The sequence below is a fragment of the Alosa alosa genome, chromosome 13, assembly GCF_017589495.1.
Source record: "Alosa alosa isolate M-15738 ecotype Scorff River chromosome 13, AALO_Geno_1.1, whole genome shotgun sequence".
Classification (NCBI taxonomy): Eukaryota; Metazoa; Chordata; class Actinopteri; order Clupeiformes; family Clupeidae; genus Alosa; species Alosa alosa.
The window spans coordinates 768,806-787,822 of record NC_063201.1 but is presented as its reverse complement, the minus strand read 5'-3'; the positions used below and the strand labels follow the sequence as shown (position 1 = coordinate 787,822).

General features: G+C 41.8%; 1 protein-coding gene across 2 annotated transcripts; it reads left to right on the top strand.

Annotated features, from left to right (window-relative positions):
• The first annotated feature begins 539 nt into the window (after positions 1–539).
• si:ch211-231m23.4 (free fatty acid receptor 2) lies at positions 540–17,590 on the top strand. 2 transcript variants are annotated; one of them, XM_048261079.1, is made up of 2 exons: positions 540–690; positions 16,196–17,590. In XM_048261079.1, exon 2 carries the CDS (start codon positions 16,221–16,223, stop codon positions 17,157–17,159), a length of 939 nt encoding a protein of 312 aa, XP_048117036.1. In that variant the 5' UTR covers positions 540–690; positions 16,196–16,220; the 3' UTR covers positions 17,160–17,590. The 2 variants fall into 2 exon arrangements, with proteins under 2 accessions (XP_048117036.1, XP_048117037.1); XM_048261080.1 differs by lacking the exon at positions 540–690 and adding an exon at positions 3,947–4,102.
• The last annotated feature ends 1,427 nt before the right edge of the window (positions 17,591–19,017 follow it).

Sequence of the window (19,017 nt, the reverse complement as noted above, 5' to 3'; positions counted from 1 at the left end):
TTTTCATTATTATATGTGCCCTCTTATTTACTTATTTACTTACTTTTTGTTTACTTGAATGTTATGTTTGTCTGTGGACTTAAAATTGGTAAAATATGTCTTGTCTTCACCGTGGGATAGTGAGAAACGTAATTTCGATCTCTTTGTATGTCTGGAACATGTGAAGAAATTGACAATAAAGCTGACTTTGACTTTGATCAGTGGCGGCGGAGCTAGGGGGTGGCTTAGGGGGCTTAAGCCCCGAATCTTTTTTCAAAAGCCCCGAATCTTTTTTTAGTGTTTTAAATTCCCGGCAACTCTTATTTCCAATATAACTTCCCATCGGTTTCTCTATAAATGTAACCAAATGCTCTATTACTGAGGAAATATATCCCTTATTTTCAAAGCCCAATATTGAAAAATAATTTGACTTGCTACACGATCTATGCCAGGTCTCTGGGCTATGGTGATTTCAATGGTTAGATTGATTTGTTTAGATCCAGTGAAAATGCTGCCTTGACAACGCTACGTCATGGCTTCGGTGTTCCAAAAAGCCTCTGTCAGAAGTCTGTCACTTGTACAGTCTGTGATAAAACACTTTGTGTACATGTTGTTGAAACGTTATGGATATTATAAAGTTTTTCAAAAGACCACCCAGCTCCGTTCAAGCAACAGCATCGCCCAGTGAACTGACGGATGGTGTTGTTTCAGGTTGGTGATTTCACGTTAAGAACTTTCTGTCAGTTAGGCAGGCTAACGTTAGGCTACTTGGCTAGCTCCCTAAATGCTTAACGTTAACTGTCCTCGTTCGTCGGCGGAAAAGGCAAATTCAATAATCTCATAGGCTAGCTAAGCCTACTGCAGAATAAGAAATTCCAGCTCCCAAAACAAAGTGATCCTCGTCTTGTAATAAATTAGGCTACACTGTTTTGAAATGTCAGAAAAAACCATTAACAGTTATCTGCCCATGTCAACTTTTCAGTGTCATATGTTGCATAAGCCTACCTTAAAACCTTGTTGATACACAGATCTTATAATCCAAGAGACCACATAAATATAAAAGTCATGTTATGTTGTTTTGGCTGCCTAACTAATTATTAACTAAAAAAAAAAAAACATTACAATGATATATTGAGAGGAAAGGGCCCTTTCCATAAGTGTGTTAATCAAGCACCATGCAGTCTGCATTCATAATCTAGGTGCTTGATTTTATGCACCTGTGTAAAGGGGCCTGATGAAACCTATGAATAATCTTGCTAAATTACAAAATTAATATAATTTAGAAACGCCTATGTCAAGATGATAATGCATTCCTTCTAAAATACCCTTGTATCATGATGACTGGCCATACTGTAATTATATCATAATATTATGTATATTATAGTATAAGATATTCTATATATTTGTCACACAGATGAGATCAGGGAAGAGGAAGAAGGAGAATAGCAATAATAAACAAATACTATAATATACAAACCATAAGAAACGCTTAATTAACTAAGTACATGCTAAACAGATATGAACAGATATTGCCTCTTGAAAGACCCAAAACTATAATTTTGTGTCACAGTGTAGTGCCAGTCAGATACCTTGAATCTGTTGAATGTTAGTTTCACATTTTTTAAGTCTCAATGTGTCCATTAGTTTACACAAAATTCACTAAAAGTCATTATTTAGCCAAATAACTTTCAGTGTCCCACAAGGGACGGTTACCCCCTCCCCCACCTCCCCCAACATTCTAAATCAATTGTATGCATCATATTGCTATGTAGCATAGTAATGTTATACACCATTTCAAAGCTTTGACTCTTGGGAATCCAAAAATGACAACTCTTTTTCATGTACAATCTGTATAGTGCTTTACATTCTCAGATTAATTTTATTATGTCTCAATTAAATTTGATCCAAAATGCCCCCCTCCCCTCCTCCGCTTTTGGTGATACCCCTGACTTCTGGCTGCAGTGTAGCTGCAGCACAATAAGTAGATGCCTCATATTGGGTACTGAAATATTCACAAGAATCCATAGAAATTGAATCTTCATGTTGTATTATCCAATATTAGTTGTACATATAGTCTATCTTATACACACTCATTGAACCAACAAAGTAAATGCAAAATAGAGACTTTTTTTGTAATTATTCCATATTTTGTGTAGTCAGTCTATATCAGAACACCTGACATACAATCTAAATAGTCCACAAGAAACCCTCAAAGTGTCACCTTTCATTTGAGACCAGGATTATGCTTCTACACAAAGGGGTTCATGTGCATTTGATTGTCAGTATGCATTTTGGATAACAAAAGTCCTATGGGGAGTATCCATAGGCATTTTACAAAAACGCATGGGCATACCTTGGCAAATAATCTAATAAAATAGTCTAAAGCACTCATATTTTCATTCTATATTGATCAACTTTTGCACACAGCTGGTTGCTAGGGCTTAGTTGTGTTTTCTAAGGGATATCAAGTGACCTAGAGGGCTGAAATGTGGTCAGTTCAGAGATGCTTGTAATCCGCAGAAAGAAAAACTATATTCTAGCCTCTGTAGCTCTTTGTCAGTACATCACACAGTTATCTTGACTGCTTCCTACGAAAGCTACAGGTTCTCAGCTTTCTATAGAGGTCCAGCACTTGATGGTTGACCCCAAAAGAGGTGGGAACAATGCCCTTGTAAATAGGCACAGTGCAATTTCAGGCAAAAAAAACTTGACATTTTTACTGAGAACTATGTAGTTAGGGGGTTATTTAAAAAAAAATTAAATGGGCTAAGCCCCGAATGTTTACAATGTCTGGCTCCGCCCCTGCACAGCATGCATACTCTCTCTCTTTCTCTCTCTCACACACACACACACAGCTTGCATACTCTCTCTCTCTCTCACACACACACACAAACAGCATGCATACTCTCTATCTGGTACAGGCAGTGTGGACCGCACCCTATGTGTGGCCTACGCTATCTGGTACAGGCAGTGTGGACCGCACCTTGTGTGTGGCCTACGCTATCTGCAGTGTGTAAGGCCCCTGCACGGCATTCTGGCCAGCGTCGTCATCTGGATCCTGAGCTTGTCTCACTTCACGTACCTCTACGTGATTGAGATCATGCCGAACAGCTCGTCTCCATCGGCGGCGGCGGTCTGTTACGGCAACTTCACCGAGGCCCAGCTGGCACTGGTTCAGCCCATCCGACTGGAGCTGTTTGTGGTCTTCTTCGTCCTGCCACTGCTGGTCTCCAGCTTCTGCTAAATCTGGTCCGTCCTCATCCTCAGCCGGGTTTCCCATCTGCAGCCCAGCAACCAACATGATTACCTTAGCAACCAGCTGAGCAACTGCTTTTTTCAACATAGCAACCACCAGATGTACCTTATCAACACCCTAGCAACCATCTCATTTACCCCAGCAACCACTGAAATATTGTTAACCCATGATGACCCCCGACCTGTAGGCCACGGCTGAAGTGCCCTTTAGCAAGGCACCTAACCCCTCACTGCTCCCCGAGCGCCGCTGTTGTTGCAGGCAGCTCACTGCGCCGGGATTAGTGTGTGCTTCACCTCACTGTGTGTTCACTGTGTGCTGAGTGTGTTTCACTAATTCACAGATTGGGATAAATGCAGAGACCAAATTTCCCTCACAGGATCAAAAGAGTATACTATGCTTAACAACTAGCATAGCAACCACTTTATTTTGCATAGCAAGCACCATATGTACTCTAGATCTATATGTGCTCAGATAGAGATGCTCGACCACTTCCGTTCACTGCTGGACAGGAACATCTGCAGCACGGACATGACATGACATCATTGCAACAGTGTCCTCAGTGGCCGGCTCATTGGAGAGGGCAGCACTCTCTCCGCACACCCTCATGTAAATCCTCCGCCTTGCTGAAGAGATAAAGCTCTGCGTGTGGATCTGAGGTCAGAATGCTTCAGGACTTTGTCAGACAGGCATCAGCCTCCCCACCGCGTCCTCTTCTCGAACTCCAAGTGGGTCTAATTGAATTGGAGGAGAAAGAGCCTTCATCCCAGGCTAGTCTTTGTGCTTTTCTCATTCCAGTCTCCTGGGCGTCTTCACTTCCCATATAAACACGTTGCTCGTTCATTAAACAAAGGAGGGTTGATTTAATAGGTGAGTAATAACTGATTTTCAACCAATAAGGGAACAGATACAACCTCATGGCACTAAATGTAGATAAAATGGTTGAGGATCCATGACTTCTTTTGTTCGGTGTCATATTAAATGCAGTGTTGGGCAAGTTACTTCAAAATCATAATGTATTATGTATTACTTATTACTGTAATTTCAAAGTAATTTGTTACATTATAACATTACTGTCTCTGAATTGTAAGGCATTACACTACTATTGCATTACTTTTAAGTTACTTTCACCAAAATATCTAGAAATATGGATTTGCCATTCTAAATGCAGTTTATTACGCTCAATGCAGCTTGCTCTGAGGGAGATGTGGTATAGCATAATGACTGAGATAGGCTTAAGGCTAAGAACAGTAGAATGCAATAGGCGTAGTGCTCATGATGCAATACAAGGAACAATTATAGTCAGAATTTTGTTAAAAACCGACAAAAGGTCGAAGTCTGGTAAATTGTGATAGAAATACTGTACCTTTAAGGCCTAGGCCTACTCATTAAAATCAATAGAGAGCCTACTATATTCTAAATCAAAGCTTAAAGGAACCGTATGTAAGATTGTGGCCAAAACTGGTACTACAATCACTTTCAAATTACTGTAGAGCGGTGTATCCCCTTCCCCTCCCCTCTGACTGGCAGAGCTGGCAACCGGATGACGAAACACTACTAACTTTGTGATTAGTAGATAGGTGGAGGGTGGCGCATTAGGCCAAAACACAACATGAACATCATCAGCTGAGGGCTGCAACTTCAGTTTTTAAATGACAATATCCTGGCCAGACTACTGTTGTCAGTGATATAAGTATTTGAAATAAACATGACTTCTTAATGTCTAGTGACATCAGGGCAATTTTACGATTAATTGAAATACATTAAGTGAGTGGCTTTGAGTGAGTGACATTTAAATGATAACTCAAACACCTAAAGTAAAATAAAAGGCCTATTATTTACAGACCATTACTGTGTGTTTTTAAGCATTAATTTATGAAGAAATGCTGTTTTACTTATAAATGGTGCACTGTCACTTTAAGAGCATTGATCTTTACGTTGTCATAATGCCCTTTTGCCAGCTCTTGTTTACAAGCCTTATTTGTTTGAGTTACATTGATAGCACAATATTAACAATAATATGCACAATGTTAAGTTGTTTTAAGCAACCTTCATTGCTTTGGAAATGGAATTATGCAATGACATGTTGCTTCACATTTCGTTTTGCGAATACATTGAATTATGAGCCTGGTATCCACCTAGCTAATTATGCAGTTATACTTGCCTTGCACGACAAGTCCTGACAAGTAGCTGTAACGTTATAGTGTGCCAACCTCCACAACCCAACAGTATTCTTAACAGTATTCTATTCTAGTATGCTAACCTCCACAACCCAACTGAAGGAACTGTAGGGGGTGATGTGGGTCGAGGTAGAGTGAGTGTGTGGCGAGCAGGCAGAGCCTCGGTCAGAAGGCTCAATGGTATGGAGTGATGACACGGAGATGGCAGGTTTCGGTGCAACACAAGTGAACTTTATTTGAGTTTCAATTCATCTGTTCTTTACTTGTATGTGTGCTGCATCAAAGAGGAAACAAACAGAAAATGGAGTATCAGTAAAATGGGGTAAATCAGTACAGATCCCAACTCACAAACAAACCAATTGACATTTGAACAATAAACTGAAATCATATGGCTATATAAGGTACAACTAAACAATACTTGACATCCCAAGTCAACCAACATCACCTAATCATCTCTCACATGGGACTCCAACACACCAAGTAGAAAAAGTGTGGTCTGCACACTGCAACTGCTCCAAAAGATAAACTTTATTAATTTAAAAGCAACGTTTCGATCCCCTTGGATCTTCGTCAGGCATGTGGGTAACAGGAAGAGTGTGGCCTATATCACATGACCATTCATTCAGCACCCGCCTAGGCCGGGCACCCAAGGGTGCCAATCATCATGACTGACAGGCAGCTCGGTCTATGTGTCAATAATAAAGAAAAAAAGCTATATCAATCAAATATTGTATCAATCAGCATAGGCCTATGTGCAAAGTCATAGTGGCAGAGACTAATATATAGATACAAGTATACACATACATATACATGTACACACACACATACAAACCACACATATATATACATACATACACACACACACACATACATATATACAAAATACAGAACAATACATAGTCATCATACATAGTCATTATCCAAAAAGAGAAATCACAGAAAAGGCTTGAGATCAAAATACATATTAAGCCCCTTTGGTGACATAGTGTTTAAGGTGTATAAAAAGCCTCTCTTCTTAGGAGTAAGTTGTCGACATCATTCATCATTCGACATTCAACCCTTAAGTATATCGGAATCGAACAGGTCACTATTCCTAGACGGGGTGGTGATGTCGACAACTTACTCCTAAGAAGAGAGGCTTTTTATACACCTTAAACACTATGTCACCAAAGGGGCTTAATATGTATTTTGATCTCAAGCCTTTTGTTCTGTATTTTGTATATATGTATGTGTATGCAATGTGTATGTGTGTGTGTGTATGTATGTATATATATATATATATATATATGTGTGGTTTGTATGTGTGTGTGTACATGTATATGTATGTATGTATGTGTATACTTGTATCTATATATTAGTCTCTGCCACTATGACTTTGCACATAGGCCTATGCTGATTGATACAATATTTGATTGATATAGCTTTTTTTCTTTATTATTGACACATAGGCCGAGCTGCCTGTCAGTCATGATGATTGGCACCCTTGGGTGCCCTGCCTAGGTGGGTGCTGAATGAATGGTCATGTGATATAGGCCACACTCTTCCTGTTACCCACATGCCTGACGAAGATCCAAGGGGATCGAAACGTTGCTTTTAAATTAATAAAGTTTATATGTCTGATACTATTGTCTGGCACCTGCAGAAAAACTTTACTTTGGATGTGCGCACCCACTCTTCAAAACTCCAACACACCAAACCAACAAACAAAGACCTTAACTTTACACATGATGGCAGAGCTACTCTACAAACTGATAAACATCACAAAAGTCATAGTGAGGGTCATTAAAGTGATTACTTACGTTAACTCAAAGACGCACACAGAGCAGGACACACTGGAGTGCTGGGTTGAGATGAACAAAAGAGTGAAGTGAGGGTGAGCAAACAATTTATCCTGGTCTGAGCCCCTGCTCCGGAGCTACAGGGTTTCCCAGCAGGTAAACTGGGTGTGGTTAGGTGGCAGAGCCAAACAATCCTGCAAATTCTCCACAGCACTTTCACCTCAAGCCCTCCTTACACTGACAGACTTTGGAAAGATTTGCAAAGATTTGGAAAAGATTTTTGAAAGACTACAGTCTCAGACCCTCTCACATCTAAAGACAAGTAGTAGAGTTTTAAGTCACAGACTATGATTTTGCAAGGACTAGGGATCTTGCAGGGTCACTATTTACAAGACTGCAACACGATTCCTTTAAATTATCACCCATCGTCAGTGGTGGAATGTAACGAAGTACAAATACTTCGTTACTGTACTTAAGTAAAGTACAAATACGTGGAAAATTTACTTAAGTAAAATTTATAGTGCATACTTTTGACTTTTACTTTGTTACATTTTACAGCAATTATCTGTACTTTTACGCCGCTACATTTCTACAACACCATCGTTCCTTTTTACGATACATTTTATGATCAGTTTTTTTTTTCTCTCTGACAAACACGTTTGTTTTACCAGGGGGCGGGGTTGCTACCAAAGATTCTGGAGCGCTATGTGCATTCTTAGAAACATAAGCTTCTAGTCTAGACCAGGCAAAGCGTGAGCTTGTAGCCATCTGCATTCGGTAGGCTATATTCACCAGACCCATGGCTACACTGTACATGGGTGGATGACAAATAAGCCTGAAAAAAGGAATTTAAAAAAACTTCAAATATCATCCCTAAAAAGTGTTTATATGTGTTGCTGTATCTCTAAACTTGACTAATATAAAAAAAAAATTCAAAAAAAAAAAAGTGAAATATATATTTATATGTCAATTTGTCATGTTAGTGCCTAAAATTGTCATATGGTGTGACGTGAAAATAATTTGAAATAAAATGAAAATTAGATACTTTTTTCTACTTTAATTTATGTCACTGTACATTTTAATCACGTTTGCTTTGATATGCAACATTTCCTTGTGAATATTTAGAAGAAAAACCTAAAATTTAACAAGTTATTTGGTCAAGGTGGAGAATGCTCCTAAGTGTAACCAGATATTTTAGCTTAATTCTAATATTTCTTGTAAGAACTCACTCAAAATTCTTGAGGTTCTTGCAGATACCATTTCCTTTGTGTGCTATTGATGTTTTAATGATTTTTCAATTATAAAGTCTTTTTTGTGACATTATTTAATGTCACACCAAATGACATGGTGTCACGCCATATGATGAACTGCACCACTCCACCATGTGTCAGAACAAAACAGGGTTTTAAATGACAATAAAATCATTAACAATGAATTTTGAAGTCACTGTATGAATGGTGTATGCGTGTAACAGCAAAATAGATGAAAGTTTAGTATTTATTTTTTAAACTTACATGGCATGGTAACATAAAAGAAAAAGTATGAGAAATATGAATTGTACAGATACATTTTTTTACCCAATTATCACAGATTTAACAAAAACATATAATATCTGAATTTAAAACATGTTTTTACAAGAACTTTTATGTAAAAATGCAATTTGGTCATAGGGTGTGACAGAAATGTCATATAGTGTGACTTGAAAAAAGCTGTCACACCATATGATGCAGCGTCACACTATATGACATTTTGACAGTTAAGCTAATTTTCTAGACAGTTAAATACAGCTAACTATTATTTAGCATGCAACTGACCACATGGCAGCAGTGCTTTTAAGAATTCATGAAGAATATTTGTGGAAAATAGCTACTTTTTTAGGCAAATGATGTCACACCATAAGACACTAAAATTTGGCCACGATTGATGATGTCCAATTCAAAGCTTTTATATAAAAATCCAAAAGCAGAACTCCCCTCTTGACCATGCCAATTACTCCTGACATTCTATTGTTACTTCCTGATTAAGCAGGGTCCTCTTCCCAATAATAATGTCCAAATGAATGCCCGGTCAAAATATACAATATAGTGTCACGCCATATGACAACCATTTTATGGACAAAATATATTTGATTATAACTTAGTTGGACAGCATGCATAAACATCAAAACTTTCTGTGGTTGTAAAAAACATCCAATTATTTTATATGCATGGTAAAACTTTAAAGTAATTATACTTTTTATGGATATACACTCTTTTTAGGAAGTTCACACACATGGTGGACAGTCACACCATATGACATTTTTTATGTTTGGATGATTATTTTAAGTCAAAAGTGAAATACAAATCCAATAAATTTAATATGACAGAACTTGAACCTACCAGACCTACAACATTTCCATATCAATTCTTAACAATTGCCATTTTTTATAAGTGTGTGACACATGGACAGTCTGAATTCTGCTATTTGTCATCTACCCACATGCAACTGTGTTCTGTGCCTTTCTCTGTCTGTTATCTGCAGCATTAGGGCCTCCTCTCCGATGAGATTGCGATCCGCGGATCAGCGAAGTTACAGGCTATGCCCATGCTTCTGTCACACGTCTGATCATTTGCGGCACAAATGAATGGTAGACTATTAATGAACCGGTGGCCGGAAAAAACGTAACGTTTTGAGTAAAGCTTGAATGGGGGGCATTAGTTAAAAGACTACAATCTTTCAAGAATCTTTCCCAAATCTTGTCAAAGTTGTTTGGTGTAAGGAGGCCATAAGAAACACCAGTACAAGGCATTATCCCACTGAGCCACTAACAATCATACACATTGGGCAGTCACATTCACATGGTGAAAATGTGTGTTGGTAAACACACAAGGAAAACTCCAAGCATTCATTTGACAATAAAATGAAGGGCTTTCCTGAAAGAGTACACCTGAAATCTTTTTGAAATTCTGGGGCAATTAGACATTTGTAGAGAAGAACACTAATGGATGAAATATAAATATGATAGACTTAATGATGAAGGAAAAATAGTGAACAAAGAAGTTCCCCTAAATGTCAGAGTGTTTCGGCATTCTGATTGTTGGCAACTAATGACTGTGTATGTTGATTGCCTGATGTCATTCAGGTGCTGTTCAATGTTGTGAATCTTCAATAACCAATAGTATTCGAGCTAGAGCCTAAAGCGCTACCGGGGATTCGAACTCTCAACCTAACAAACACCAGCATTAGGCATTATCCCACTGAGCCACTGACAATCCCACATATTTGGCAGTCACATTCACATGGTGAAAATGTGTGTTGGCAAACACACAACAGCAAGAAAATTCCTAGCATACATTTGACAATAGAATTAGGGGCTTTATAAAAAAAGAGTACAGATCTGAAAATGTGCACTGTTAATGGTATCCACATAATGATACAAGGAAGTTTATTGTCACATGCATATAGTTACTGGAAGTAAGAAATGCAGTGAAATTATGTCTGGTGTCAGCCTATTTGTGCATTTATGGGGGGGATTAAGTGGCAAGGGCTGCATAAGAAAGGTGGGGGAGGATTGGGATTGGGCGGGGGGCACCAACAAGGAGCACCCAAGAGCAACAGGGGCAAGGAAAAACTCCCTTACCAAGGAAGAAACCTTGGGCAGATCCAGAAAGGCTAGGCAATCAAGGACATGGGTAGATAGATGGAGGAGAAATCAAAAATAATAAATAAAAAGTTCTATGGAGATGTGCAAAAGTTGGAGAAAGTCAGATGTGTGTGTGTGTGTGTTTTCACGTGTGATGAAATAAGAAAATAAATAAAAGGTCTGTAGCATAGGGAGAGGGATGTAAAAGTGCTAAAAGTCATGTACTGTAGGTGTGTGTGTGTGTGTGTGTGTGTGGGGGGGGGGGGGGGGGTCATGAGTGCTGAGGAGTGAATGAGTGCAAAGTCAGTATAGTGTGAGTTCAGAGTTGGGAAATGTTTGAGAGTGCTGAGGAGTGAATGTGTGCAAAGTCAGTATAGTGTGAGTTCAGAGTTCGGATGGCCTGGGGATAAAAACTTCTCCTGAGTCTCTCAGTTCTGGCTTTGTGACTACATAGGCGTCTTCTTGATTTCAGCGGTAGGAATAATCCATTGTTAGGATGAGAAGAGTCCTTCAGAATCTTTTGGGCTCTTAGGAGTACTCTTCTGGAATAGATATCTTGTAGAGCAGGGAGTTGAGTTCTTATAGTACGTTCAGCTGAGCGCACTACTCTCTGCAGAGTACTACAATCTCTAACTGTGGAGTTCCCATACGAGTGTAGAAGGCCTTCATGATGGATGTAGAAACTTTCCTTAGCTGACGAAGGAAGTAGAGTCGTTGTCTGGACTTCTTCAGAACATATTGAGTGTTAACAGTCCATGTTAAGTCTTCAGTAATGTGGACACCAAGGTATTTAAAACTTGTGACTCACTCTACAGGTTGCCCACTGATCATTGGTGGGGTGTAACTGTAGTTCTGCTGCTGCCTTCTGTAATCCACTACCATTTCCTTGGTTTTAGTGATATTCAGTGTCAAGCTGTTAGATTGACACCACTGTGCCACCTCATCAACCTGATCCAAGTAGAGCTGTTCATTGTTGTTACTAATCAGGCCCAAGATCACTGTGTCATCTGCAAACTTGATGATGGAGGTATGACTACTGTTGGCTTTGCAGTCATGTGTGTAGATGTTGTACAGCAGTGGACTCAAAACACAGCCTTGGGGAGCACCAGTGCTGATGGTTAATGAGTCAGATGTCAGACCCCCACTCTAACCACTTGTGAACGGTTGGTGAGGAAGTCAAATATCCAGTGACACAGGGGTTGTGTTCAGTCCTAAGGCCTTCATCTTTGTGACCAAGGTGAGAGGTACTATACGTGTTGAATGCTGAACTAAAGTCAATGAACAGCATCCTCACATAATTCCCATTCCCCTCCTCCAGGTGAGTTAAGGTGGTGTGCATGAGGTTTGAGATGGCATCCTCTGTGGACCTGTTGGCTCTGTAAGCAAATTGAGGGGTTGAAGGAGGCAGGGAGGGATGAGCAGATAACGTTTTTCACAAGCTTCTCTAAACACTTCATCACTGTAGACGTCAGGGCTACTGGGCGGTAGTCATTCAGACATGATGGACTTTTGTTTTTCGGTACTGGAACAATAACAGACTGCTTGAGGCAAGTAGGAACTGTCTCTTGAGCCAATGATGTGTTAAAGATATAAGTGAACACAGGAGCTAACTGAGCAGCGCAGGGATTTCAAAACCCTGTTAGAAATTCCATCCGGTCCAGCAGCTTTTCTACAATTAACCCTCCTAAAGGCATTGCTCACATCGACCTCAGAGACACAGAAAGGTGCATCCTCATTTGCTTCACATGCTGCAGCTAGTGCAAGATAGTCTGTGTTTTTCATGTCAAAGTGAGCATAAAAAGCATTAAGTTCATCAGGGAGGGCTTTACTCACATTCATCATAGGAGGGACTTTCTTTCAAAGCCAGTGATGGTTCGGAGTCCTTTCCACACTCATGCTGGATCACCCTCCAAGAAATCAGCTTCAACTTTGTCTCTATAGCGCCGCTTAGCATCTTTAATAGCTCTGCGTAAACTATAAGATGCTGCTTTGTAATCCGTCCATATCCCCTGAAATAAGCCCAGCATTATAAGTCATGGTGCGTGTCTTTAATGCCGTTCTCACTTCTATCCACCCATGGCTTCTGGTTAGGGAAGCTTCGGATCTTTACAGTTGGGATGATGGAATCAGTTAGCATATTGATGTAACTCAATGATACTTCCGTAAACTCATTGATGTCAGCAGAGTTCGTCTTGAACATCTCCCAGTCAACGCTGCTAAGGGCGCCCTGTAGCCTGGCTTCCGATTGGTCAGTCCAGCTTGACCTCCTTCGTCACTGGGGGTCCGGCTGACTTTTCTGCTTGTACATAGGCAGTAGGAAGACAGCGGCATGATCTGATTTTCCAAAGCTGGTAGAGACTTAGCTTTGTAACTGTTCTTGAACTGTGTGTAGCAGTGATCCAGTGTGTTGTCACCACGTGTAGGAAAGTGAATGTGTTGAATAAATTCAGGCATGGACCGGTTCAGATGTACTTGATTGAAATCACCGGCCACAATAAGCGCAGATTCAGGGTGCGTGTGTTATTGTCTATTTAACACTTCTTGCAATTCTGAAACCGCAGCATCTGTGTTGGCTTGTGGAGGAATGTAGACAGCGTTGAATATTACCGAAGTAAACTCACGGGGCAGGTAGAAGGGTCGACAGACGATCGCTAGATGTTCTAGATGAGGCGAGCAGGACTTTGAGAGAACGGTGACATTTCTAGGATCACACCACTTGCTGTTCGTCATAATGCAAACACCGCCACCTTTCGATTTTCCAGATTCCTCAGTCCTGTCAGAGCGAGCAGCAGAGAAAAACTCCACCGGAGTGATGGCACAGTCCAGTACAAGTTCAGTTAGCCATGTCTCAGTAAAGCATAGAATGTTACAGTCCCTGATGTCTCTTTGAAACTGTATCCTCGCTCTTAGTTCATCCATCTTGTTCACAAGAGACTGGACATTGGCTAGAAGAATGCTAGGCAGTGGAGGCCTATGAGCTCTATTCCTCAATCTGTTACGGGCCCCGGCTCGTTTTCCTCTGTGTTTTTTCCTTCTGCGCCGAGATGCGTCTCCATGGTTCCCCGATCAGTGTTGCGCGGTCTGCCCAAAATTAAGCGGTCGCCCGCAGATGACCGCGGTCACCCGCGGTTATGAGTCATAAACAAAATATTTTAATTATATTTGGGTCATTTGCGGGCGGGTCAGTTAACATTAATTAAAAATATATTTTCTACAAATAGGCCTAGGCCTACTTAAAATATCACGAGAAGGCTGGCATCAATACAGTAAAGCATCAATACAGTAAAGTTAACAGTAAAGAAGCTGAAGACGCGAGTTAAAAATAATAGACACCCCTTCAGGAAAAGCGATATAGGCTATGGGAAATATTGGGAAAAGTTCTTAAAGAAGATGACAGTAAGTTATGGTCTATGTAGGCCTACTTCTTGCGAAGCCATTTAAAAGTATGACAGCCAAAACGGGCAGCCTGCAGGAATAAATGTTATGGCACAGACTACACATCATCCTATGTATAGGTTCACAGCATGCATAAAGTTACAGTTCGTTGTGTTTGTGACTTTAAACAGTGGATGTGCTTTAGTAAAGCTTTGTGCTTCATTCAGCATTATAAACGAGTTCTTACGCTAACGTTTTGACCAGTAATGTATCTCTCTAGCCTACCTTGCCTCACCATTTCGGTTTTCGAAAGAAAGATGTATGTCCATGGCCTCCAAATCTTATCCTAGTGTTCTAATCCTTGGTGGTTATGCGTCGTGCTTGCGCTCTTATTCTCATTCTCTCTCCCGCAAAACATTATGTTCTGCATGCCTAAATAAATTAGTTTGTTTTACAGAAATGGCCTACTGTCACACTGCATGCAGACTATAACCAAAAGCACACATTTTGTAAATAAGCCGGTCGGATCGCGAAGTCGGGTATAATTTTGTCCTAATTAATATTCAGCGCCCGAGTTGTGGTCGGGTTGATTAAAATATCGGGGCGACCAGGGGGGCTTGTGACCAAACCAAACTCCCGCAAACACTGTCCCCGATGCATCTCGGAGAATCTCAGTCGGCCAGGTAGAATCGTCGATTAAAACATCCCGAAACAAAAAAGGCAATTCATTTCCGATGTTTCTGAGTGTAACGCCATCATACGTAATCAGTGCAGTGGAAAAGTGCAAAAAATTAGGGGTTAATACAAGGTAAAATGTAGTAAGTGGCAGAAACCAATAAGTACTTTACGTACTCTACGTGAAGGGAGGAAGCGTTAGCCACGGAGAAATGTAGAGACATAATTCTGAATAAATGCGTTGCTGGGCAGAGACATACCAGAACGCGGAGGGAGGAAGAAGACTGGATAAACCACTGCAAAGGATGCAAGTAGTAAGCGCGTAGATGCGGAGCACAGATGAAACCGAGGGCTACTGCAGGAACGCAGGTCACCAAGTGAAACACTCTCCAAAGGGAACCGTGGGAATGCCGAACGCTGCCTCAGCAGGGATAGCTCGCGGACAAGCAATAGCAGCAGAACCAATGCTGATGCAGAACTGCGTGGAACAGGCAGAGCTTACTCGCCTGGCCGTGTCGGCTCCATGCTTTTAAAGACTACCGCTAACGCTAGACAACAAGCCAGCGTGATGACGTAACCGACGACGCCGCACGGCTGCGGCGCGCTTAAAGGTACCGGAGCACCACTACAAAAAGAGTAAATATAAGCACAAATTAGGCGGAGCAACCAAAAAGGCGTCCGAACGTGGCGGCGCCATGGCCAATCACACAATGATGATTGTATGGTTGTTCTCCAAGGAAAAAAAAATACTCATATAGGAATATAGGTGATATAGGAGAAATGGGCTGAGTGGGCGAACTTTATTGGTCTATATCTCTGAAATGGAACAACATATCCAAATATTAATCTTATGAAAGAATTTTGAGTCTAGGTCAATCTGGTAAGGAGAAATTAGCATAATTAACTTTTTTTTCCAATAGCGCCACCTTTGGATGCAGTACCCTAAATGTTGGGTTATGGGTAGAGGGTGGTACTGGAAACCATACCTGAAAATTTGAAGAGTTTTGGAGTTACGGTTTAGGCTGCAGTATGACTTTTACAGAATGTTGGCCAAAAATGAACGGTACAGAAACAATAGGGGTCTTGCAGCTACGCTGCCCTAATAATACAACTTAAAAAGAACAATAAGTGTGCTTGCAAGCACAAATTGCATAATACTAAGAAAGATATGAATCTGACATATCAAACAGATCCTTTTGAACACAGATACATGTTTGACCATAAATATCCACCTATATCTGTGTTCTTTATAATGACCAATACAATTAAAGTTGTATTATTGAGTGTGTGGTTAAACTGGTGTTACTGACTCTTATTCTTGTCCTTGTTGCAGTGTCCCCTCTAACACCCAAGTCATTATGGCAGATCTCATTAATGTCCACGTCCTCCTTGCCACCTACATCCTAACGTTTCTGATTGGCCTGCCCGCCAACATCCTGGCATTTTACGCGTTCAGCCAGAAGGCCAGCGACAACCCCACGCCCACGGACATCCTACTGCTCAACCTGACCTCGTCTGACCTCCTCTTCCTCCTCTTCCTGCCGCTGAAGATGTACGAGGCGGGTCAGGGCCTGCGCTGGTACCTGCCGCGGTTCCTCTGCTCGCTCATGTCCTTCATGTTCTTCACCACCATCTACACCAGCTCGCTCCTGCTGACCGCGGTCAGCGTGGACCGCTTCCTGGGCGTGGCCTTCCCCATCCGCTACCGGCAGCTGCGCAAGCCTCGCTACGCCATCTGCACGGCCGCGCTGGCCTGGCTGGTCTCCTCGGCGCTCTGCAGCTTCGTCTTCGTGACCGAGCACCTGCTCGAGGCGGACGGCAACAGCAGCCGCCCGCGCGACAAGTGTTACGAGGACTTCAGTGGCGAGCAGCTGCGCGTGCTGGTCCCCGTGCGGCTGGTGTTCTTCGTGGTGCTGTTCGTGCTGCCGCTGCTCATCTGCGTCTTCTGCTACGCCACCTGCATCCGCATCCTCTACAGCAGGCCGTGCATCCCGCCAGAGCGCAAGCGCAAGGCCATCGGCATGGCCGTGGGCACGCTGACCGTCTTCTTGGTCTGCTTCCTGCCCTACAACTCGGCGCATCTGGTGGGCTTCCTGACCGGCAGTAGCCCTGAGTGGCGCTACTACACGCTGCTGCTCAGCACCTTCAACACCTGCCTGGACCCCATCATCTTCTACTTCTCCTCCAGTGCCTTCCGCACCACCACCAAGGTGTCCATCGTCAAGATGCTGATGCTAAATCGGACAAATACTATACAGAAGGACAATCAGGCATCCAGGCAGACCCTCAGCACCTGACCCGCTCACTCCTGTGTCCCTTTAAGTATTTATCAAAATAAAGTGAGGCCCTGTCCACATTAAAGCCGGGTCAATATGAATGCACGCTATTATCACACTATCCACACTAAAAACGGCATATTCCCAGACCCCAAACCAAACTTTTTGAAAACTCTCTCTGAGGTGCACAAATAAGAATGACATACTTGTCATGATATTGAAACAAATGTGGTGTTCCAGACCCCACCAACAACAAAAACAATACAAAAACAATAATGTTGACGAGATCATTTTCAACTCAGATATGGATATATATTTATTCTGCTCAGATATGGATATTTATTCAGCTCAGATATGGATATATATTTATTCAGCTCAATGTGGACAGGGCCTAAATAAAGGGATGACCTCATCACAGTTTGGCTTAACAATGTTTATCACAGCTTGCAAAACATGATGTCTTAAGATGCTGCTGGTGGTTTCCTGCACTATAGAATGCTGCTGGTGCTGTTTCCTACATTAGTTATTGTACTTTAACTTTTAGTTTTCATTTCATTTCATTTTCCCATATGCAGATTAAAGCCTGGTATTAGCAAAATGCTTTTTTAATTAGTTCTCTTTTAGTGTAGGACTGTTTCTAGCTCTCCAAAAGGTTTGAGGAAGATGTTCATATCTGATAACCCCCCCCACACACACATACACACACAGACACACTCCCCATCTGTTTCTAAGTAGCTCTCCAAAAGGTTTGAGGAAGATGTTCATATCTGATAAGCCCCCCACACACACACACACACAGACACACTCCCCACCTGTTTCTATGTAGTAGAGGGCTGCATTGGGACCCAACGCAAATCTCGCGGGACCGGGCGGTTTGAACTTTGCTGCGGGCGGGAACAGGCGGCTAAAAAAAAACACTGCAGGCTCGGGATGTAGGCTAGCCTAGTGTTGTAAAAACTGCAGGATCGGGATGTAGGCTAGCCTAGCGTTGTAAACACTGCAGGATGTAGGCTAGCCTAGTGTTGTAAACACTGCAGGATGTAGGCTAGCCTAGTGTTGTAAACACTGCAGGATCGGGATGTAGGCTAGCCTAGCGTTGTAAACACTGCAGGATGTAGGCTAGCCTAGTGTTGTAAACACTGCAGGATGTAGGCTAGCCTAGTGTTGTAAACACTGCAAGATCGGGATGTAGGCTAGCCTAGTGTTGTAAACACTGCATGATGTAGGTTAGCCTAGTGTTGTAAACACTGCGGGATGTAGGCTAGCCTAGTGTTGTAAACACTGCGGGATGTAGGCTAGCCTAGTGTTGTAAACACTGCAGGATCGGGATGTAGGCTAGCCTAGTGTTGTAAACACTGCGGGATGTAGGCTAGCCTAGTGTTGTAAACACTGCGGGATGTAGGCTAGCCTAGTGTTGTAAACACTGCAGGATGTAGGCTAGCCTAGTGTTGTAAACACTGCGGGATCGGGATGTAGCCTAGTGTTGTAAACACTGCGGGATCGGGATGTAGGCTAGTGTTGTAAAATTGTGCTGCGGCATCTTTAAGAGAGCTCCGTCTGTCTGTGTGTGTGTGTGTGGGAAGTGGGTAGAGCAGGAATAGAGAGAAAGAGGAAGCAGATGCGTGTATGCGACCGGAGCAGCGCTGGTGGAATAAGTTTAAAGGTGCCCTGCCACACAAAAACGTTTTTACTTGTACATGTTAGGTCCATATGTGTTTGTGCTATGTCGTGAATGAGAAAATAAACAGCTACCTCCTCTGTCAGCTCTAGCCGCTGAAAAAAAATAAGCAGAGAAATTATGCCAATTGCAAAAGCTCTTCAGATTAACGTATAATTGATGAGCTCATTACTATTCATGAGCTCGCCCAGTTGGGGTCAT